Source organism: Dermochelys coriacea, chromosome 12, assembly GCF_009764565.3.
Source record: "Dermochelys coriacea isolate rDerCor1 chromosome 12, rDerCor1.pri.v4, whole genome shotgun sequence".
Lineage (NCBI taxonomy): Eukaryota > Metazoa > Chordata > Testudines > Dermochelyidae > Dermochelys > Dermochelys coriacea.
The window spans coordinates 38509669-38534816 of NC_050079.1; the positions used below are offsets into that span (position 1 = coordinate 38509669).

A 25148-nucleotide genomic window follows, 5' to 3' on the forward strand; every position below is an offset into this window, starting at 1 on the left:
AGGGGCATTATGAACTTAAAACAATATCGTTTTCTGAAAACTGTTTGCCTACTATTTTTACTGATAACACTTCGTATTACAGTAAGGGAAAGTTTAGAGCTTTTTTTTTTGGCTACTTCTCCAATTAGTTTACTTTATGTTTAACCTTCCTTTCTGTATAGTAAATTTCAATTTAATTACAGTTTCCCCTCTTTTTTAGGTCTTTCACATAACATACACAGAGAGAGAAACATTTAAGATATGGCTATAAAACAGTGGTTCTCAAAATTTTGTACTGGTGACCCCTTTCACATAGTAAGCCTCTGAGTGAGCCTCTCCCCCTCATACATTAAAAACACTTTTTAATATATTTAACACCATTATAAATGCTGGAGGTAAAGTGGGGTTTAGGGTGGAGGCTGACAGCCTGCGACCCCCCATCTAATAATCTTATGACCCCCCGAGGGGTCCTGACCCCCAGTTTGAGAAACTCTGCTGTAAAACCATCAAAATATGCAGGGATAAGGGTGGTACTTGAAATGATTTTTAAGTTTTGAACACCAGAACTTAAGTTGAGTGTCCCTTTAATATTTTCTCTGTATAAAAAAAAATAAATTAATTTATTTAAATACATATTAGATTTTAAGCAACATTCATTTAACAACTAAAAATTCTAATTGATCCTGAAACTGTAATGGGCAGCAAACTGTATTTTAGCCTAATAACTTAGTTTGCAATAATACATTGGAAGATGACAGGTAGAAGAACTCGATAAATTGTTAGGGCAGTTAAAGATTGAATCCAGTTTTCATAGATGTGAACATCCTGCCTGTTTCAGAAAGTGTTGTGCACATTTTGTGGATGTTGCTTTGTCCCAAAATCTAATTTATGGTAACTTACAGCTTTTAACATCTTTATGATCCTGTCAAGTTTAATTCATCAGGTGGCTACAATACAGACCTAAAATTGTAAGGCTCTTTAAAATACTAGTAATGTTAATGCCTAATAGTATCACACTAATCCAGTGGACATTAATTCTGGTGCCTGATAATGCTATGTTTGATGATCAGGATTCAACCAGTGCATGTTCTGCTAAATAATTTTTTTGAAATAGTCCTTGCTTGTGTTTAAGGCTACGTTTATGTCAAGGTAGTAAGGAAGTCACGGAATCAGGGACTTCCAGAGACCTGGGTGACATTTTCTGCTTCAGCCCCAGGGGCTGCGGGACTGAGCAGGTAGCCAGCGGGGCCCTGGCAGGGTTCCAGCAACAGGCGATAGGGGACCCCCTGCAGGGTTCCAGCTACAGGTGACAGACTCCTGAGGGGGCCCTCCTCAGGGTTCCAGGGATGGGCAACAGCCTTGTGCTGGGGGAGGAGGGGGAAGCAGGGGGATGCCTTGGTTGAGTGGTTGGGGGTTTCTCGTTTTCTCTTTGGGAAATATGACCCCCCCTGTAGCTTCTAGCTGCCCTGGGCAGAGGGGGAACCCCATAGCTTCCAGCCACCAGGTGGCAGGGAAAATCATGGCGCCACAGCAGCAAAAGTCACAGACAGGTCACGGCTTCCGTTAATTTTTGTTTATTGCCAGTGACCAGTCTGTGACTTTTACTAAAATTAACCATGACAAAATCTTAGCCTTACTTATGTTCCCTGGACAAAAATCACAGACTTTTCTGTGGTGCACATGATATGTTTTATACTGGTTTCCATTGATTACTTAAGGAAAGGTTAAATATATGAGATATGGATCTTCACACTCTAAAAGAGTATTCAGGGTTGTCCTGAGTAAGATCCTGATTCTACAATGAGTGCAGAGTAATTCAACCCACATTAACCAAATTTGCATTGACTTGTATGTGCATGTTGTAGGTTCTCTCTACCCCTTATTTTCATGTTGATTCATGTTCACATAGAACAAAATTAGATGAATTCACAGAACATGTGCATTCTCGTCTTTTTTAATCAGAACTTCCAAGCTCTACTATTTTTTTAATGAGGCATTGCTTGCATTGGAATTTGTGTTTTTTGTAAGAAATGTGTACTTAAGGATACTTCTCACAATAAAGTCAACCATTTGTTTTTAATGGGAAGAGATGGGAACTTCTCTGCATACACAGAAGCACATAAAAAAAAATAACACTATTCTAAAGGACTGCAGAGTGTTGCAGAAATTGAAGCAGGAATATATGCAAACCTACCAGCCACACATTTTTTGTTGTTTGAAGTAGTTATGCTGTACATATTAAACTCATTTCCAATAAAATATTTTCTTCATGGGTGTAATTTCCTGGAATTTGGTACTTAGTTGCAATTTTTAATTATTGAAATTACTTATTTTTTATTTATATTTTAGGTTAAAAAAGTAAAGATTCCATATTTTCATTTTCTTAATTTCTGTGTGAAAAAGGAAAGAAACAATTTATATGAAATCAAATGCAGGGCCTGTCTCACCACAGTTTAAGACTTTGTTAAAGCTACATCTAAATCCTTAATGTGCTCTGTTGTTGTGTTGCAGAACATATATTAAGGCACTAGTCAGAATGCACAATAAGTTTAAATTTCCTTATTTTAAGTACACTTGTATTCTGGTCTATAAATAAGACCATGTTTTGACAAATAAAATCATCCACTGGACAGAACCCTCTAATACCTTTCTGCAAAACGGTCATTTAAGGATCACTTGGAAGTGTGAACTTAATTTACTTTTGTTCTCTTACTGTAAATTAGAGCTTAATTATTTTACAATTAAAAATCAAATACCTCTTTATGTCCAGGGTGTGGATTTGTAGAAATAATAAAAATTAGGACTGGATCTGCTGCATAAACTCACTCATTGAACTTGTCTTCTAAAGATCAGTGAGTAGCTTTTGAAAGTATATACACATTCATAGGTTTAAAGGCTGTAGCTATCCTCTTTTTTTTTTTGGGAAGACTTTTGAAGTGGTGTAAGCAAAATAGGATTGCCCTAGGAACATGATGTGCAATTCAGAAGGCGAGAAAGAACTTGAGCAGTGTTCTGCTCATGATTATAGATTGTTCTTCAATTTAATTATTTTGAATTATGTATAGTCGGCAAGAATTAGAACAATATTTGTTTTCTCCCTGTATCTTCAAGTTCCGTGTGATAGTTACATCAGTTTCCTAAAGCTTGATGCCCTGAATAAACAATTAAACTACTTCCTTTTTGTAGAAATCTAGCGTTAGTTTGCAGGAAGTAAATATCTTAAAACAGTTCTTTTTGAGAATAAGGAAGGGCTTCAATAAAGGAAGTAACTAACTGACTTGTTTTATAGTATACAGGTTCATTACCATACTTTTTCTAAATTGACTTGCTTGGAAGCTTGTATTAGAATGTTTACTTTTTCTAAAGTGCTAGGTCAGAAGACTATTTTAATATAGAAATTTAATAATACATGCTAGAAAGAGAACAAAGTCACATTGCTCTTTCTGGTTGTGAAGCATTCTGACTGAGATGAATTGCATAAGAATAAAACATTATTAAACAAATATTTCTCTCAACTAGATGCAAGTGTATCTAAATCTGAAGTCTCTACAGATTTGTAAGAAAAATAGTCATTTTTATTAAAGGCTAGTTTCCTGAGTCAGTATTTATTACTAGTATAAGTAATGATGTCTGTCCTCATACTAAGTGCATGCTCTTTGCCTGATATGAACAACATTTCTCAAGTCAGAAACCTCCATGACACCATAACAAAGCAACTTTACTAGACCGAGAAAGGAAAACTTAGCATGCAAGCTGAAAGTTTGCAGTACTGTGGGTGGCAGTGAAAAGCCTGAATTAAGTGTTGCATCTTACAAAGCTTCCTGAATGAAGCCAGATTCATGTATGGGTCTTATTCCTGGATGGTGGCTAAGGTCTTTCACTGAAAACACTGTCTGCAGCTCCCTTCAGGCTTACCCTTATAAAACAGCTGGACAAATATAGTTGGTCTGGTGGGTCAGAGGGATGCTGACCGTTGAAGCAGCTGTGCCGTAGGCTTTATACATAGGAAGTGAGCTGTAGCTCACGAAAGCTTATGCTCAGATAAATTTTAGTCTCTAAGGTGCCACAAGTCCTCCTTTTCTTTTTGCAGATACAGACTAACACGGCTGCTACTCTGAAACATAGGACTTTGTGAGTGGTAATTATCACTTCTAATTTTACCAGGAAGGTAACTGAAACTTACTGCAGCTGTTTTCTGCACTAACTAAAGTCTCCCAATGGTCTTCCTAGTTAGCTCAGGAAGGTATTGTTACAGTTCTCCATCCTAGAATAAACACAGGCATGTATATAATCTTGGTGATGCCCATCTCTGTAAAGAAAAGGTTTAAATTTTTGATCAGCCAAAGATTAACAAAGGCGTTTCTGGCCACTATTGTAAGCTGGCAGTGAAAGAAGAATTGAATTTAGTAAGACCTAAACAGAGATGGAAAGAGACTAGAACTTTGATTGGTTTTCCTTACCTGCTTTAAAGTTTTTACAAGTGATATTGAGTAGAATTGATCATTTTATCAAAAATATTTTTGAAGAATAATTCAATTTTTGATATTTTTTTTTGATGAAAAACTGAAAACTATTTTTTTTTTTTGGAGGGGAGTTCTTTTTTGAAAAAAAACAAAACCCCCACAAAAATATGTCATGGGCAATTTTGATAATTTTTTTCCCCACTAAATCTCTTATAAAACATTGTAAGTACCTTTTTTTTAACTAGAACTTAAACTATTGAACTATTGAAACAACATATACTGTTTTGTAACACATGTTTTTCAACACATTTACATAAAACTCCATTTTCCAGGTACTAATAAGCAATATTTATTGATCTGTGAACCAAGGTAGAATTTTCTTCTGCAACATTTATCACTTATTTGATGTTCGCTTTAGACTTCTAAGGCAAAGTGGTGAGAGCCTTTGGTCTAAAGCATTCTCTCAGAATCTCATCCATCTACCCCAGTGGTGGGCAAACTGTGGGCCTGCATGTGGCCCATCGGAGTAATGCACTGGTGGGCGGTGAGCCAGTTTGTTTACATTGACTGTCCACAGGCACAGCTGCCCGCAGCTCCCAGTGGCCCTGGTTCGCCATTCCTGGCCAATGGGGGTTGCAGGAAGCGGCGGTCAGCACATCCCTGCGGCCTGCACCGCTTCCAGCAGCTCCCATTGGCCAGGAACAGCGAACCGCGGCCAATGGGAGCTGCGGGCGGCTGTGCCTGTGGACGGTCAATGTAAACAAACTGTCTCGCGGCCTGCAAGTTGCCCACCGCTGATCTACCCCTTTCTCTGTGGAATTAGTGTTAGCTTGCTACCATGACTCTATCCTTCCCTTCCTCTGAATATCACTCCGTAAGGTTGGGGTTCATGTTATAGAAAGGGGTGAAAAATACGGGGTGGTTCATTGTAATGTGGCTGTATTGGAGCAGAGCTGTCTGGGACAAGATCTGATGAAGAAGTGCATGACCTCCATGTGTTTTTCATGTCCTCACCCATGTTTGGGGGCAGACTGTGCAGCCTTTTGCGCTGAGTCAAACCCTGACCTGAACCCTCTCCCCCCAGGATAAATTTGAGGAGCTCTGCAAGGAAGAGTCCATCTTTAGAGTCCTTTCTTGTGGAACCTTAGAGACTAACAAATTTATTTGAGCATAAGCTGTAGCTCATGAAAGCTTATGCTCAAATAAATTTGTTAGTCTTGAAGGTGCCACAAGTACTCTTTTCTTTTTTTCTTTCTTGTGGAGTTTTCCAAAAAGAGGGTGGTTGAGCTTTAATTAGGTAACCACATTCATTTGAACCAGACAAAAATACTGTCTGTTTAGTTTTCTATTGGAATCAACCTGACACTGTGTTTATTAAGCTGTATATTGTAAATGCTAAAATATAGAGATTTTTGTGTCAAAATCCTTACTTTGTTGTACTGAAACTGGAGAACGTATGTAGTGGAAATCTGAAATTACATCTGAAGATAATGAAGAATGTGGCAGTTTCTCTAAAACCTCTTCATAGACACTAGTACAAATACATTCCAATCTAGTACAAAATAAAATGGTTTAATAAAATATTAAATAAATAGGGATTTTTTTGTTCAAAATATCAAAAACAAGGAAAGGCAACAAACATGTCATAAAATACTAAGGTGGTGTGTCGGTTGTGTATTGTTTTTTAGCAATCGGAACAAAGCATTAGAGGAGAAAATAGGATTTTAAAACAAGCAGTCTACACACATTTGTTGCCTAAAGTCCTACTATCCTTTAATGCTGAAAGGCAGGTTTAACTTCTCCAGATCAGCAGGTTCTGGTGTCTGTCTGGCTCCCTCCAAACAACTACTGCCTCTCTCTTAGTGCTGCCAGAGTTTCTTGTTCTTCTGTGCTTGGTGGTTCATAAGTAAGGCTGCGTGTCTGTCACAGAGGTCACGGATTCCGTGTCGTTCCACAACCTTCGTGACTTCTGCAGTGGCCGGTGTCAAAAAGGTTTACTAGAACACCCAGTAGTTGGAGGCAGATATGAAAGAGGAATTGGGGGAGTCCACAAGCAAGGTACAGGAACACCCAGGAACATTATCACTCTATTTACTATTGTGAGAAACCTAGTTGCAACTAACCTACCCCTGCTGGGAAGGGTGCTGTCCCTAGACTCTGCTTGCAATCACCTATCTTTCATATACAGAACACACATACATATCTGCTGGAAGCAAGATTGAACTTTCTCTTTTCCCACACCATTTTGACAGTTGTGGGTTCACGCTGTACTGTGGGAGAGGTCTTTACTACTTTTCTTTCTTCCTAGCTGTCTTTAGCAGTAGTGAAACTCATCAGTCTTGTTAATTTCACTCTGCTACCACAGTACTTAGGAAAGCTGTGGGGTGCTGCAAAAAATGGTATTGGTTATTCAGTAGTGGGCAGTCTTCGTTTATACCAATTTATACCAAGAATTTATACCAAGCCCATGGCCCAACAAGATGTTATGAACAAAAGGGTTTTTTTGAGTTATTGGCTTTGCAGTGAGATATAAAGTAAAGTTTCAGAGTAGCAGCCGTGTTAGTCTGTATTCGCAAAAAGAAAAGGAGTACCGGTGGCACCTTAGAGACTAACAAATTTATTAGTGCTCTAATAAATTTGTTAGTCTCTAAGGTGCCACCAGTACTCCTTTTCTTAAAGTAAAGTTTGTAATCAAAGGTCACATAATCCTTTTTACAAGAGTAAGAGAGTTAGCCTGGGTGTTCTGGCCAAGTTACCTCTGAGAACTGTTTTCTCACCTAATTCATTTTAGAAGTTTAATAATCTTGCCAGAGCTCTTGCAGTACTTTTCGTCCGTACTGCTCAAAGTATCATCCCCATTTTACAGATGGGGAAACTGAGGTACATATAGGGGAAGTGACTTGTGTAATGTCACTTAGCAGTCCAGTGGCAGAGCCAGGAATAGAACCCAGATCTAGACTTGGACTCAGGCATTCTCCTGAGAACCCAGGTCTCCTCTACCAGCTAGGCAATTCTGCTTTCTGATTTTCTGTTAGTTACATCTGATACTCTTCCTGTGTAGAATTGCTGAACAGCTGTTACATTCCACCCTGCTTATGGCTGGCTTTGATTGGTGGAAATGATTCTTTAGCATTCCTTAACTATCTCAGATAGCTGTTGTGTTTTGAAGCTTAATATTTGTAAAATGCTTTGAAATCCACTGAGGGTCAACAGAAGTACAAAATATTTTAAAAATAATTTAAATATTTAAACTCACCACTGCTTTTGTTGTATAATTTGTTTACACACATTGTGTCAATCAAACGAGTTTAAACAACGTTTCACTAGGGTATATCTTCTAATTCACCTAAAATGGTATTGTGGACAGCCAAGTCCTCTTTGCCATATGTTGTGGTTTACAACAATAAGGCAATAACAATGCAGAATTTGGGCTTAACTGTATTAATGTTCCATCATTTGCTGTCTTGTTCCCACTTATTACCTCAGCCAAAAAAAAGTTAGTTTTTTAAAAAAAATTGTACAATTGAATCATCATTTTGTTGAGAATGTATGAGACCAGACCTTTCATGAAAGCAGTCCAAAATAGTATTTGAATTTATATCATGTATTAATAGCAAGAAGTGAGACACTGTCTCTTTTGATTCCCTTCTGCCCTGAGACATTTTATGACCACTGAGTTTCAACTGTGTTGTGTGTGTTAAACTGAGGATATTCCTTCCCTGAACACAAACCTCAATGATTTTCATTTAGTTGAATGAAAACATGTTAGTAAGTGGAAATTTTTTTACCTCTCATGCAATTTGCACTCTGCATTAATCAAAAATGGGTTTAAAAATATATGTGAACATAAACTTCAAAGCATATGTTTCAGATTGGTACAGATACATATGTCAAGCTGTCTAGAGTAGCTCATGAGAATGAGTGACAACCTCAGGGCAGACTGTCAAGGGACAGGGCACAAATCCCCAACTGTTTGTATGTTCTATAATTAGATTTCACTAAGTAACAATTGTGAACTCCTAAAGTACTGTAACAACCTTAACGTGGAGTCACAGATAGTCTCCTTGGGCACTCTGGTCTATCTTGCCACCCGCATGCCTGTTTTTATGGTAGATGGTCCCTTACACCAAAAATTACAACAGTTACTTCCAGTCCCAGAGAATCAGTCACTTACCCAGGTCAGTTGTCTTTAGTTTGAGATCTGAGGTACAATGTTTGTAGACAATCCTATAATACCAACTAAAGATTTATTAACTAAGGCCTTGTCTACACTGGCAAGTTTCTGCACAGTAAAGCAGCTTAAGTTCTGACTTCTTACCAGAGGAAGACCATTCCATTAATTGAAAGCAAACAGAGCCCTGCAAAGTAACAGGCAATTTTCTTAAACCTTCATAGTGCATCGTCTGCACCAATCACAATCACCTCCTTCCATTACAAGCACTGCACTCCTGAGCAGAGCAACAAATATTAATGGCTTTCCACTTCAAATTGCTGCCTCAAGGCATCCCTGATCCTTATGGCCCCACGCTGCGCCTCTAACACAAACCATTGAAAGATGGTGCCAAATGCAGACAGAAGCACAGGGATTTCACAGGGCATTGGGATAGGACCCAGCATGCCCCGCGACCCCCTCTGCCTTCCCACAACTCTTAGCAGCAGAAGAGGAAGAGATGCTCTGTGGAATAGCTGCCCAGAGTGCACCACTCTGAATACCACTGCAAGTGCCACAAATGTGAACATGCTATTGGGCAGGCAGCTGACGGTGTGAACACACAACAGCGGTTTCCCTTCAGTGTTCTCTGAGTGGTGCTGTAGCTGTTGGTGCTTTAACTCTGCCAGTGTAGACATACCCTTGAGTTATTTACAAGGTTAAAGCAGGTAAACCTACGCGCCCAAATGTGATACAGTCTTAGGCTCCAAAATGTAATAGTCGCTGATGTAATACGCAAGCTCCGTATGTCCTTTAGAGCTAATCCAAACCAAGCATCTTGGGGGTCCCTTGCTTATGCTTAGAAATTTTCCCTCTCTGAATTCCAAGCAGCATAGTGATAACAATTCCTCTTTGACAGGCATTTTTATACCCTTCCCTCAGCATTCAGGCTATGATGGGACTAAGGCTTGGGGGGAAGCAATCAACAAAGTCTTTTGTCCATTGATGTCCCACAATGGCTTGTCTATGCCTTCTATTGTTGGGGAGAAGATGACACTTCTTGTGGTTTAAAAGAAAAGGAGTACTTGTGGCACCTTAGAGACTAACAAATTTATTTGAGCATTTGACCTTAGTCTCTAAGGTGCCACAAGTACTCCTTTTCTTTTTACGCATACAGACTAACACGGCTGCTACTCTGAAACCTGTTCTTGTGGTTAGTTAGCATTTCATGCTTGGTAATGCTTCTCCACTGGCTGTGGGGATTTTCAGTTTTAGCAAACATTTTTATAGTTACAGAGCAAACATTTAAATGTTACCACATAACATGGCATACAGATCTAATAAGCAAGATCTTACAAGCATTTCATAAAGTCTAAACACTAAATTCACTCTTCTAACTCTGTCTGTTTTAACAATACTAAAACAAAGGTGAGTCAGACTGCTTTTCAGCTATGCATTTGTCAATATTCAGTGAGGCCCAGAGGCTTTAGCATTAGCTGGCACGGTTCTGCCAGCATCACTACATACACACTGATATTTTCAAGGGATGACCATCTTCTGTACCATACTACAAGTTCCTTTCTGTTGTTTGTTTATAGAGGTAGTCTAAACATCTTGGATAACTGAATTAAAATTTGCCCAGGCTGAACTTGCAGACAGGTTATTCTTGGACCAGCATTCACAAACACATTTCTGAATAGGGGATGAATTAAATTATGGGTAAGATTTTTTAAATCTTGGATATTTTTCCCTTTCGTGAACATTTTTTCATATGTGAGTACTTCATTTGGTCAGAACGTTAAGGTATGGTGAATCTCCCTCTCTCCCCCTGCCTTGTTGGTATATGCCGCCACCAACTTTTCTCAAAGCAATATTGCTGAGATGTAGCCAACTTTTAACTACCCATACTTTTATTTTTCATACCCCTATATAAGTACCCACAATGGGAACTACAGTTGTTAGCCCAGGATGCCCCTTCAGGCAGCAAAACATTATTCAGTGTTCTTTGAATGGAAGATAAAATATACTGGAATTGTTCCCTGAGGTGTCCACCTGGAGTAATATCCTTGTCTAGACCAATTTTCTGAAAATTAGGAGCAATTGTCAGTAAAGATTCTCCACTTAGTGGATGCAAGCAATACAACTAAATAACTACCTCAAATTCTGTACACAGTATTAACCTTAGGAAGGGCTATAACTGATGTGGGTTGGTAGCTCTTGTTTCATAGAGGTGGTCGATGCAGAAAACAAACATTGGCATACTACGTCTCACAGGAAAATCCACATCCCTGAGAGATGTAGCTATGCTAACCTAACTCCCAGTGTACTCAGTGCTAGGCCAAGAAGAATTCTGCCATTGACATCATGGAGGTGGATTGACTACAGCAATGGGAGAACCTCTCCTATCGCTGTAGAGTATGTCTACATTGAACTGCTACAGTGGCGCAGCTGCAGCCGTGCTGCTGTAGAGTTTTAAGTGTGGACAAACTCTTAGGGTGTGGATTTTTCACACCCCTGGGAGTTACAGCTATGACGATACAAGTTTTCAGTTTAGACCAGTCCTGATTTGTAATTGTCCAGTAATGAAACCTATGGCTGAAGTTAATTAATAGCCAGAATAATTAAGTGTTGCATACTGGCTACGGTACCTCAACATATGCATAAACTTGGATTAATTTAGGCCTGGTCTAAACCTAAAACTTAGATTGACCTAGCTATGTCACTAAAGGCTGTGAAAAATTCACACCCCCTGAGGGATGTAGTTAAGCCAACCTAAGCCATTGTGTAGACACTGCTAGGTTGATGGATGAATTCTTTTGACACAGCTATGGCCTCTCAGAGGGTGGATTAACTACTGCAATGGAAAAGCTCCTTATGTCACTGTAGCAAGTTTTGATGCTACCATGCCACAGCAGCACCGCTGTAGCATCTGTCTGTAGACAAACCCTTAGGCTGACAGAAAAGGAGTACTTGTGGCACCTTGGAGACTAACAAACTTATTTGAGCATAAGCTTTTGTGAGCTACAGTTGCATCCGATGAAGTGAGCTGTAGCTCACGAAAGCTTATGCTCAAAAAAATGTCTTAGTCTCTAAGGTGCCACAAGTACTCCTTCTCTTTTTGCGAATACAGACTAACACGGCTGCTACTCTGAAACTTATATGTAACAGCAACTCACCAAAGGGGATGAGTAGTTGTGAAGATACTCATCACATTTCTTAAATGTGATCTGAAAATCAACAATTTAAGACCTCGATTCTGCAAACATTTATATGCACACTTAATGCCTGTAAGTAGTCTCAGTGAGTTCAGTGAGGCTGTTCATATCTGTAAAGTTAAACATATGTTTGTTTTGTTTGCAGGAGTAGGGCCTAAGACTTCAGAGTAATGTTACCATTACTTTTTCAAACCAAGACTTGAAAAATTTACTTGATACCTGCTAGCCATAGTGAAAAATGCTTGCACTGCTATACCTTCAAAGCCACACTCCGTACAGTTTATAAAGGAATAAAACAGTGTATTGTTCATTTTATACTATAGTTAATTGTAACCTATTGTCATTGTTACCCGGTCAGCCATAGTCATCATGGTGTCAGCTAATGTGACCCTTCACAATAATAGTTAAACATACTAACATTTTGTAATGTAGATAAGCCCTTTCAGTGTTTAGTTTAATAAAAATAAATAAATAAAACAGACATGGACAAATGGAGAAGTATCATGGGAGAGCATCCAAGCAAAGCTTAGTGGTGGGATACTGGGCAAAAGTAGAGTTAGAATGGTTAGTATGGAGAGAAGGAAAAAGATGACCAAGCAAAACAGAGACTTGTACCAGATAGGATGCAAAAGAGGGGAAATTATCTGAAGAGAAACAAGACAACCTGAAGAGAACAAGAGTTTCTGCAGATTGTGGAGCTTTTATGGGTTTAAAACAATCAATTTTATTTAAGTTTTTAAGTTCTGACTTCTTACAAGAGGAAGACCAAACTTCCAAGATCCTTTGCTGTTAAGGCATCTATTTAATTTTTCCTGCTATCGTTCTCAATTTTTGGGATTTGCACTGTAGCCCATCGGCACAGTGTCTGAGCACCACATTATCAAAGTGATATTTTTAGGTTACCTACTTGTTTTACTTTCACTTTCATGCCAATCAACACGTACATAGGGAGGCCAGATTTCTGTGCTCTGGCTGCAGTAATATGTTTCTATAACCTGCATTCCTCTCTTTTGATTCTTTTCAATACAGAGGTTGAAAGAATTCTCAATGTCAGCTATACATTAGTAGCTCATTCTTAAAGGATAAACTGACCAACACCTATGCATGAGGCTGTAATGACTCCCAGTTTGTCCCCCTGCCCCACTCATAGTTGCCAGAAAGACAGTAGTGAAGCATTAAATATAGTGATTTTTTTAGTGAACAAAGTCCAGTATTATGATGGTGCCTGGCTTTTTGCCTATGGGATCTTTCAGGGGTATCTCATTACAAACATACACTTTGTTTTATTCTGTATAGGGAAACTGAAAAGTATCATCTTTGAAATTCCTTAGCACTTTATAAACTTTCATATGTAAGCCCCATAGTCCTCGGTCAGTGGTGCAATATCGTTAGGTATGGCCTAACAGGGCCAAAAGCATTTACGTTACGTTTGGAAACTAAGAACTTCCTAATATCACATGTAATAAAGCTTGTTGTAATTCTTATTATATATTGTAATATCCTAGTACTTTTATAATTAAACATTAACAGTTGTGGTTCAGTTTACTTACAGAATATAGGGTATAAACAATGAATGTTTTTACTTACCGTTTTTGAGTAATGTGGAGTGGGAAGAAGAAAGGTAAAAGTTCAGAAATTTTAAGATGCATTCTTTTCTCTTCATAGCTTACAGTGCAAGTCAATGCAGTGTAAAATCGGACTTTCTTTTTAAAATACTTTTGAGGTTTCATATTTCTATTTCCAACATGTTGGTGCATGAAATCCATAGGAGGCATGGCAGTTCTTCTATTTACAATGCATTTGATCTTATACACTATTTATTTAAAAGGCTGCTTTTTATTATGTTTTGCTTATTAATTCATATTTTATAGTATGTTGATATATAATGTATTTTGTTAGGGAATTATTCAGTAGTGTAGGAAGACTCAGTTCTGGCTGCCAAATGGAGTGACTCTGGTCTAGACACAGAGCCAGACTTTGGGTTTATAAAAGTTTTGAAAGTCACAGAGGTGAAAGCCTGCGAAAAGCACTGTTGGGCCCTGATCCAGCAAATATTTATGTACCTGCTTTACTTAACACATGGTGAGTAGTTCCATTGACTTCAACGGGACTGCTCACAGTGTGTAAGGCTAAGCACGTATTTAAGTCTGTAGGACTGAGGCCTAAATCAGTAGTACCCACGCTGGATGCAGGGCAAATAAAGAAGGGGTTGACTGGCGACCAACAGGTGCATGGAGAAGAAAATATATATTTGCAACAAAAAATAACTATTTGAAAATGTGTGTTTGTGTTTATCAGTTTTTCCTCTTTGGATTTATTCTTGTTTTAAAGCTTTGAAGCAGGCAGAGGGGAAGTAAAATGTCACATTATAATGGATTATATGGTAAATTGGAACAAATGTTCTTCTGTTACAATTAATTAATACAATTAAAGTATTGTAGCAATCTGGCCACAGTAAAGTAGCACTCAGGAACATCAGCCAATATTTGCAGTCACTGAAACAGGATCAGCTGATATATACATTTAATGTATTGAAGCTCTACGTTTCTAAATCACCCTATTCATACCCCACCCCCCTCAAATTAGTTTTAGAAAGTAAAATTATGTTTATTTGATACATGTTTGTATGTTAGAAAGGCTGTTGACCACACACCTGTAACCTGTTTTCACACTGATTTTAGTATTTTAAATTAAATTTAGCCAAAAAAGATAATGTAGTCATATACATTTACCTATAAATATTTGTATTCTTAAAGAAACATGGAATGTAAACAAAAATAGTTCTACCCTTGTCACCTCTACCTGTTATACCCTGGTGGTTGTTTACAGTTCAAACATCACAAATAGGGCTTCTAGTTTTATGTTTAACTCCATGTATTTGTGAATAAATGCTTTCAGGTGAAAAACAGAGTTACCTCTCTGTGGCGTTTCAGGCAGCTCTCTGTCTTTGCCCCCTTTCCCATTTATGAGTTTGGCAGTGATAGTAATAATGTTTAAAAAAGCCCCAAAGCTGTTCTCAGCTCTGTACATTTGCCATCAACAGGCCGTTCTTCCCTCCCCCCAAAATTTTTTTGTAAACATAAATATTTTATTAAGTTGAAAAAGAAACAAAGTGTGGGAGTCTGGAAGGTAAAAATACTTCAGATATTGGCTTCATTAGTATTTGTTGTTAACCATACTTGGCTCTGTACAGAACATAGATTAGGTTCGTTCCCTCAAGAAGCCTACAGTCTAGGTATTGTATTTATTTGAATTGATAAAAATTCTCTCTTCAAGACTCAAGTTATTTTACAGTCAGTCATTCTATATTGATCCAAACCCATTAGATGGAAAAACATCATGGTGACACTATTCAGAATGTGTTAGGCCACGCTCGGAGGGATTAGGGTTGGGGTGGGAGGCTGAGGAGAGAGTGAGTCTTTAGAACTGAGGAACTACCACAGAGAACATCCTGCCACTACCTTCTCCTTGACTTTAAAACTACATATGAATTCAGATTAAAACAGGCTGAAGGATGATGGACCTAGAATTCTACTTGCTTGATCATAACTGTACATTTTGTTTAGTTAATTCTTGAACAACAAAAAATCACTCCAAATAAGATTAAAGTAATGCTTCATTGAACCAAGCGAAAAAGGTTGCAACCATTTCTTTTAGTTCAGACTTTTTCTTAGTTTCAAACCTTATACTTTTTTTATTTGAATCTTTATCTCAAGCTCTGTTAAATAAACTTCAATTTGGTTTTCATAGCCTTTTGCTAAGAAGAGTGTAGAACTGAGGTGAAACCAGTGAACTAGGGTACATTGTTTCCACGAAGTAAGCAGATCGGTGTGCACGAGAGACGGGACTGGCACCTGAGTGTAGCAAAGTAGGGTGTGTGAATTGCTAACCTGCAGAGGGAAAGAGCCCAGAGCAGAGCAGCCAAAAGCCACTAGCTGGAGACCGTTTCCTCTAGTGGGCACAGTCAGGGCGCCCTCCTGCTGTAAGCAGGTGGTAGTGATTTACCCCCGATACTTCAGGCAACCTCCAAAAAGTCACAGCCAGGAGCTCCACTTGCTGCTGTTTCTTTCCACCAGCTCTGCTCCCCAGTTTCTTGCCCCATCCTCCTCACAGATATCCCAAATTTTCCTAGACCTTCTATCGCAGCCCAACATCCCCATGTTTCCTCCATGGCTTCCCTCAACACCCACAGTCTAGCTCCTTTCCCTCCATTCACAAACCCTTTCTTCCACAATTCCCACAGTCATATCCCTGCTCCTCGCCATGCTTCCTACTCTTCTATCACATTCAGCTTTTAAACATTGACACATATCAATACTGATTTCTTTCCAGATGTTAAGATGAATTCTGATCAATGTTGATTTCCTCTGGAATTTGTACCTAACTTTATCAGCCATGCAAAGAAGAAGAAAGGAAAAAAAGAAAGAAAGGAGAGTGGGAGGGGGTTGTTCCTCCCTGCAGTAATAGATCTACTTCAAACAAACAAAAAAAACAGTACACATACTTACTTTGGAAATCTGTATTACTACTGATTAGCAAAACCTCCTGGCCTATTGATCCCTTTACAAATTACAGGAGCTATTACATTAACTTCATCCATCTGTATTTTAGAAGTTGGCATTTCAAAAAATACTTGTCTTCGTAGTAGCACTTAGAACATGAATGAGTCACTGAGATGATTAAACCTAAAGATATATACTACATTCCTTGCCTTCCTGTATCCCAAGAAAAAATTATCCTTCCAAAATTTGGGGAAATGTTCCTAGATTCTGAGAGAGAACTGTCATCATTACAGAGGAGTAACAGACTACTGAATATTTTGATGACAGAAATTTTTAAATCATCTGAAGGTTAATAAATCTTCATCTACCAAAACTTCATAATTAATTTCATTTCAAGTCAATTACAAGTTTAATTTAGAGATTGAACTGTGTTCTCTATCCTGTATCATGTTTAAAAAATCAAAAGGCAGAGAAGGGTGTTAAACAGTTCATGGTGTTCAGATAAACACTTGCTGAGACAAAGTTAACAGGTTCAAAAGTACCTGACTGCCTTCTGCCATAGAGCAATACCCCAAACTGTCATCTTGTCAGATCTCATATGCAAAGGCTGCATGAGTGCTTGCAATGGGAGACTTGTAGGCGAAAATAGAGGATGATGCAGCAAACAGTCCTAGTAAATGTGTACATGGAACCTTTTCCTCCTTATACTATATACCTTTTATTCCTGGTATTTTCCACCGAATGCATCCGATGAAATGAGCTGTAGCTCACGAAAGCTTATGCTCAAATAAATTTGTTAGTCTCTAAGGTGCCACAAGTACTCCTTTTCTTTTATTCCTTGTCACCCAACCCCACCTCTTACATGAGCATCTGTATCTTCCTACTGCTAGTCCCTGGCTTGCCAGTCAGCATAAAGCGTTCAATGTATGACATCAACCTAAAATTTTAATTTTGTTTTAATTTTTCCTGGTAGGGTTTGAGCAAAATCCAGTCAGACATTTTTGGATTAGTTAAGTGGGAAGAAACATCTTCTTCCACCGTTAAACAATAGGTCATTTTTATGCACAGAAAACTTGAAAACAGACAAACTTAAACATAATGCTATGCGTGGTTAATCCTCACTGAGGAACTGTAATTGTTTTCTGGAACTAAGGCATGCGCTTGCTCCCTGCTGGGAAATTCCAAGCACCTTAAACTGAAAATAAGCATTAATTGAAGTTGTTCAAATAGGAGAGTGGATAAAAATAGATTTTTTTAATTTTTAATTAAATACAAGTTTTTTTTAAAAAACAAACCTATTTGAAATTGACAACTTATGTTAAGGCTTAAATTTATTATAATATATATTAAAATCATTTAAATTAAATGCAAAAAATAATATTAATGAGTATATGTCTGCTGGCAAGTTTTAAAGAAAGTCAAACCATTTGAACTGGTGGAAGTCACTGACTGAGCACCAACAAACTATGGTTCCAGAAGTGCTAAACCAGCTTTTGAAAGCAGTAGGCTCTTCTGCAGGTGCAGAGAGAATATCTTCTTCGTTTCAGTTTATTCAACTAGTTCAGTTCAATGACTATTGCATTCAAAGTTAAGAAGCCAATTTGGATTTGTAAAACCAGGAAAGCTTGTTTTCCACTTCCAATCTGTACATAAAAACTAGGTGTAAAAGGATAAGATCTTCTAGTTATAAAATCTTGAAGGACAAGAATATCAAAAACAATCACTACTTATGTTTAATAAGGCCCTGTCCACACTACACAGTTTCTTCAACAAAAGCCAGCTTTTGTCGACACAAAAGAGGATGTATACATACTAAATTTAATGCTCCTCCCACCGACTTCCCAGCTATGCTGACATAATAAAACCACCTCAAGGAGAAGCATAGGGCTTATGTAGGTGTAGTTAGGGCGATGCATATCTGTGTAGACACTACATTTCTTACATCTGCTGTTGGCCGTCATTCATGTCAATTTCATGGCTCTAGCTCCTGCCTTCTGAGCCAGGCTCCTGCCCAGTCTCTGTTCCAAACCAGGCTGCTACCCAGGCTCCTGGCTTGGGCTGCTGCCAAGGCTCCCCACTCCCCGCCAGGAACATGGCAGTTGACCGGACTCTGGGTGCAGATCTCCACACTGGAGGTGAGAATCCCTGGGTGGCTTCCCCCCGCTCCTAGCTGGGAGCGTGGAGGCCAGAAGCCCAGGGCGGCAGCTGGGCTCCTGGTGGGGAAGTGCATGGAGCTGAGCCCTGGCTCTCAATCCCCGACATTGCCCCTCTTCATGCCCCTCTTCAGTTGATGGAAGCGCTCCTGGTGAGGACGCACACCACCAGCAGAAGAAGGGTAGTGTGGGCATCAGTCACTGCAGCAATTAATACAATGGCTGTAAATCAACCTAACATAGGTCAACTTATCTACACTCTCCTTAGGAAAAAGCAATGAAAACCAAATTAATCTTAAATTTATTTAACAGAGCTTGAGATAAAGATTCAAATAAAAAAGTATAAGGGCTTGGAAACATAAGGTTATAATTACAAGAAAAACAAAAAACACAATATATAACCTGTACTTATTAACAAGTTACTTTCCTGTCTAGTAAGGTATTTCTCACACACTGGTTCTTGCAGTGCTCGTCCAAGGAGGTGAGATCCACTTTTCATGAGACAACTCCCACTGGCAGAGTTATTCCTCTGTAATGGATAAGCATTTGGGTCATTTCTTCTCGTATACAGTCACAAGCTATTGTCGCTTAGCCCAGGAGGCCCACTCTTCGAAGAACTCTTCTGGGGTTCATTTGTCTTTATAAACCTCCCGCCTGCATCTACTCCAGATGGTAAACATAAGCCCCGTCCATGGATGTTCAATGTCCTTATGTTGATTAGGTCAGCTCTTCGACTTCCCCTTTTCAGGCGATAGGTTTCACTCCCAACAGATTTGAAACATAATTTCCAATTCAATATCCAAGTCACCCTCTTTGGTGAAATATTGAGAAGATGGTGGGACACCATAACGTGCCTGGGCCTGTCTGCGTTATGCTGCTCCCTACCGGCCTGCTCAGGAACTTTTCTTATCATGGTGGTAAATCTTCCCATGCTAGTTGTCATTGTCTTGATTGTAACAGTGATTGTAAACAGCACATTCAGTGATCTTAGAGTTGAAAGGGAGAAAGGAAGTGGGGTAGTAATGGGAAAGGTAAGCATTAATGCTGTTGGGAGCCTTTATGCGCCCATGCCATGGGGCACAGCTACTAGGTTTACTTCCCCCTGCTCTAGGCCCCTGCACAACCACAAAACCCCAGGCCACTTGCACGTTTCTGCTAAACCATCTTGTCTCTCCAAAGCCCCCCTTATCCCCTCATGCCACCGTAGGTATCTTTCTCCTCTCTGTTATAGCCCTTTATTCTCTGCTACCCACCCAGTCTCCTTGGCTCACCAGATGTCTGTACGGAGCACAGCTGGTGATGGGAAATAGGTAGCTGAGGTGTATGAGTAGTTCATAGATTTTTAAGGCCAGAAAGGACCATTGGATCAGCTAGTCTGACCTTGACCTTCTGTCCACAATTTGTTGGGTAGCTCAAAACTTGTTCTGAATAAGAGGAATAACTTCTCTTTTTATGTATTTAATTTTTAACATTTCAGAAATGGCTTCAGATTGGAACATTGAAAGAATGTGTGTGACATTTGGAGTTTGTGAGAACTGATTTTTCAACTCGAGGAGTCCAAAGAAATATTGGGAAAAGAGCAACATTTAAAAATAGGAGCATTTTAAAATGTTTCCTCTGGAAAAGTTAATTTTACTAGGAAAATTGTGTAGAAAATTCTGTTGTCCACTGAAGACTTATTACGCAAAATTTGTAGACTAAAGGTAGGTTTCCAAAAGTGCTTAGTGCTGACCTAATTCTTCTCCTATTGAAGTTAATAGGGGTTTTACCACTTACTTCAGCGACAGCAAAGTTAGACCAATGTTGAACTCTTCTGAAAACTCTACCCTGAATTTAATCATTTAAAGCATTTTACTCCAGCTTTAATTTCAAATTTCTGTGCAATTTCTGCCAAGTTACCAATGTCTCCATAATCCATGTATTGTGTGTATACAAATAAACACATTTTCCTTTAATGTTTTGATAGAGGCTCTTTCTGAGTCTGGGGGCCGCAGACTCATGTTGTGCTATGCCCGGTGAGAATGTAGAAATGGCAGATTCTTGTTTGTAAAATACTATGCTTCATCATGACCTTGACCAGTTGCCTGTGCGCAATGTCTGATTTATTGAAAATGTGTTTAAAAAGGTGAAAATTAATAATGTTATGAAGAATTATTACCATATATGTGTGCCATTTTAGAAGTTACCATATCTTGGCTGTTTTAATCCTTTATATTCATTAACTGCTAAAAGGACATCTGTCCAAGCTAGGATAAAGTGGGGCTTTGTGCCTGGAATTTTTTTTTTTTTTTTTTAAACGTATGCCAGTATTTCACCAGAACATGACATAAAAGGCTGGGACTGGAGAAAGGAGGTCAGAAACGGGAAATTGTTTTTCACTTGCACTAAGGGAGGGCTTAACTAACTTGAACTAATTTTGTTATAACAAATGGATTTTGGAAGGGGAAAATGTGTGCACTGTATATCAGACTAAATTGAATTTAAAAGAGTGAGTTACAGATCCTTTGAAAGTGATTTATAATATGCTGATGTATTCATAACTAGAACAGCACTGCTGGGCAAGGCTAAACTGAATCATGAAATATCACTGCTATTTAGTGTTGTAAATATGATTTTTTTAAAAAAATCAAGATTTGACAGTTTGTCCCTTTTCTAATGTGTGGATTGAAAGATGCATCCCTTCAGATTAAGGGCAGGGTTCTGAATAGTACAAAGTTAGTGACATTATGAAACAGTAATTCTAGCACAGCTGTTTTATTATGTTAAGACTGGCTGGTTCCCAGGACTTCTGAGAAATGACAAATTTAACTTGCCAAAATGGCAACCACATGCACTAACCTATTGCCAGTTTTCTTGGGCACCTTGCCATAGTCTATACAATCCCAACAGTTTTCATAGTGATCAGAATTTCAAATGAGTCAATATTGGCAGCAACATCATTTTGAGTAAACAACTCTGATATTCTGTGGTGTCCTCATTCAAAAGATACAGGCTTTTCTAATGAGCAGCTGCTGCTGAGCCAATCTCAGAAGTCTTTGGTAACACTGTATTGTTTTTGAAAAAATTGCACTCCACCTGCCTGGTTTAATTGCTTTCGTGTGTTCAAGTGGAAGAAGGAAAGAGGAAAATGTTTATGCATAGTTGGATTTGATTCAGTGTCAAGGTTAAGGGATAAATTACCATTTCCATTGGTAAACCTCAAATTATCGTATTAGTATTCTTTGTGCCAGGTATTAAAAAAGACTGGTCTCCTGGCATGCATTGTCCATCCTTCTATAACTGTGGGGAAACACAGATGTGAACTGTTCCTATGATTTTAATTCAACTTTAGTAACCATATTAAGGAAAATCTTCAGCCTCTAAAGACCTTTGACAGAGAATTCTGCAGGAGCAGGGCTGAGAAATGTTTGGCTCTAGAATCAGGACCATGCTTTGGAAATAGAATTAAGCTTCATCAGAACCTAAGTTGTAGAAATGCCAGGCAGAGGTTGGAGCCAAGAGAATAAAAATTGAACTTTGGTTCAAATTTAGTTTTAATTAGCAGCAGAGAAGTCCCTAATCTCAGGGTGTGTTAACCAAGATTTTTACAGATCCCACAGGAATGTCACAGTTGCAGGGACAATGTCTCCATATATATTTGTACTGGTCATTGCAGAATGGGGGTACAGTGTTGGTTTGGGTCTTTGGATGCTATTGCAATATAAATATTAAATAATTTACCTGGTTTAAAAAAGCTTGTAAATGAAAAGAACCCTGCAATTTTGGAATGTTATTCCCTTAGTAAAGAGGCCAAAGCGTCTTCTTTTTTATTTCTTTCTGTAAATGTATGTATAAGTATTGTTATTTTTAAAAATTAAATTTTAAACAAAAATTATATTTAAAATAAAACACAAACACTTTACCGTGTATTTAGTGCTGGTGAATGGTATTGAAGTGCCAAACTAGGGAGTGAAGGGACTGTCTTTATTCACAGAAGAGGTACAGCACATACACTGGGATAGTGCAGGCTTTCCTCAGGTCCAGATAGGACCAGCTCAGAAGTGATAGGGGTATTTCAGTCTTGGTCCTCCTTGGAGAGCTACCAAACAAAGTGGCAATTAATGGCAGTTGGAATAGTAGTTTCTGTGATATGGACATGTGTCCGCTATGAACTGGGCCAGCATTTACCCTATCTATTTCACAAGGATCGCTGAATGTTCATTAGGTGGCCATAACCAAACCAATCTGGATTTGAACCAATGACCTAAAGATGAAAGGCTCTGATTCTCACTATCAATCCTCTGAGCCACAGCTCCTTTTAAAGAACATGAATAAAGTATGAATTTACTCTGTGTGTTAACATTCTTTTTTTGCTGCTGTCTTTCAGGGTTATACGAATTGGCAGACCTTAGAGTGTGAATTTGGGGCCTTCCGTGGTATTTGAGCGAATATTGTTGCCTGATTCTGAATGATGACAGAACAGGATTTGGCAGATGTGGTTCAAATTGCAGTGGAAGACTTGAACCCAGATCATCCAGGTACAGTAGGAGGTGGTATTGACACAAGGAAGAGCAGTAAAATGTTATCTTCTAAACGGGGAATAAAAATCACTGTTGGACTCATTTTACAAATTCAAAATGGTACAAAAGTTTCCTAGAGAATTTAATTCTGCCTTTAAAAATGAGTTTAACATTACATTCCAGTAACTTTATCAACATGGCCTGAATTTTCCTAGTGAGCTTTAGCTCACAAAAGCTTATGCTCAATAAATTTGTTAGTCTCTAAGGTGCCACAAGTACTCCTTTTCTTTTTGCAAATACATACTAACACGGCTGCTACTCTGAAACCTACTAGAACAGTTTTTTTTAAACATTTTGCATTTAACATCTTTAAAAATAGAGGGCTATATCCTCTCCCTGTTCTTTGTACAGAAGTAGTTTTGTGTAAAAAATCTAGGGTTAAACATTGCCTACAGTAAGTTTTTCTTCTTACTGAGCATCTTTCTCAGGCTTTCCTCTAAATCAGAATTGCTACTCAACAAGTTATGAATCATAGTTTTATAGTTGGTATTTATTATTTCTTCCTTTACATGATTTCATTCTTTGTATTGTACCAAAGTGGTAGCAGATTGAAATCACCTCCAAAAGCATTATTGTGACATTCATTGTTCTTGAGAGTTTGTTTGTTAAGGGAAAATGTCAGTATTGGATGCTAACTATTGATCTCAATCCATATATGGCCCATTGGAGGTAGTGGGTCTATGTGTATGTGTAAATGTGTGCAGGAGTGTTTGTAGGATTGTGCCCATAATTTGGGAAGACACTGATGTTAACAAGGCCCCATTTCTGCACTCAGAACCACATGGGTGAACGAACCTCTGCACTAATGAAGAATTCCAATGAAGCTGTTTGGGTTCTGCGTGTGTGCAGTGGTCTACCAATATAGTTCTCATAGCAAGACTGGGAACTAGCTTTGAAATGCGATATCAGAGGATATGTGCAAACAATGAAACACTGAAGACATTGTAAACCTATTTGTTACACTTTTTTTCTTGTTTTTGTCCAATATATATATATATATATATATATATATATATATATATTTAGGACAAATTACTTGTTTGCGGGGAGCTATGTTATTTATTTAACTTAGGTTTCTGCTAGATTTATTAATGCTAAATGCATCTTCGTGAATAGATGTTAATATCCAAGTGCCTAGATGCTTTGATAGATACCTTTAAACAACAAATGTAAATAAAGAAAATCTAGAATAAGAGAGGTCACAAAAACATTATATTGGTACATTAATACTTTTTTGATGAAGTTTTAAAAAAAGGTGAGAGGTGTGTAGTATACAAATGTAATTTATATACTAGTGTTTATCTTAATTTATAGTATTAGAGTTCGTTTGCTGTAAAATGCTATATCCATGAAAAAGATTTGAAAAATTCTTGAATTTTTTTGAGTAAACATGGCTTTACATCAACATGAGGAAATTCACAGCTGAGTGTAGATCTTAAGAAGGCTGAATATTTAAAATATATTTCTCAAAAAACAGACTACAAATCCCGTAGAAATCATCGAAACCTAGGGCTGAAAAGGACCTTGAAAGGACCCTGTGCTGAGGCAGGGCCAGGTATACCTAGACCCTCCTAGTCAAGTGTTTGTCTATCCTGTTCTTAAAAACTTCCAGTGATGGGAATTCCACAACCTCCCTTAGAACGTTATTCCAGAATTTATACTTAGAAAGTTTTTCCTAGTATCTAATTTAAATCTCCTTTGCTGCAGATTAAGCCCATTACTGTCTTGTTCTGTTTTCAGAGGACATGGAAACCAGTTGATCGCCATTCTCTTTAAAACGGATCGCACCATATTTGGAGACTGTTATCTGGTCCCCTTTCAATCTTCTTTTCTCAAGACTAAATATGCCCAGTATTTTTAATCTTTCCACATAGTTCAGATTTTCTAAACATTTTGTCATTTTTGTTGCTCTTTTCTGGGTTCTCTCCAATTTATCCACATCTTTCTTAAATTGTGGCACCCAGAAGTGGACACAGTACTCCAGCTAAGATTTCACATTTGCTGAGTAGAGGAGTACAGTTACCTCCAGTGTCTTACATATGATACTTACGTTAATGTATCACAGACTGATATTGGCCTTTTTTGCAGCTGCATCACATTGTGGACTCATTTTCAATTTGTGATGCA

At 38.3% G+C, this 25148-nt stretch overlaps 1 protein-coding gene across 22 annotated transcripts in view; it reads left to right on the top strand.

The window, feature by feature from the left end:
- LOC119841029 (BTG3 associated nuclear protein) overlaps positions 1-25148 on the top strand; it is a 414495-nt gene that overhangs the window by 30133 nt on the left and 359214 nt on the right. For 18 of the 22 annotated variants that reach the window (XR_006275124.1, XR_006275117.1, XR_006275116.1 and 15 more), the window contains one exon: positions 22829-22979. Coding sequence is in view for 12 of the 22 variants with exons in the window: in XM_043495003.1 (XP_043350938.1) it covers positions 22910-22979 (70 nt within the window). In the remaining 10 variants the exon portion in view is untranslated. Of the gene's footprint in view, positions 1-19014; positions 19135-19939; positions 20166-22828; positions 22980-23796; positions 23966-25148 lie in introns of those variants that run through there. The other 4 variants (XM_043495002.1, XM_038367938.2, XM_043495004.1 and 1 more) reach the window with 3 other exon arrangements.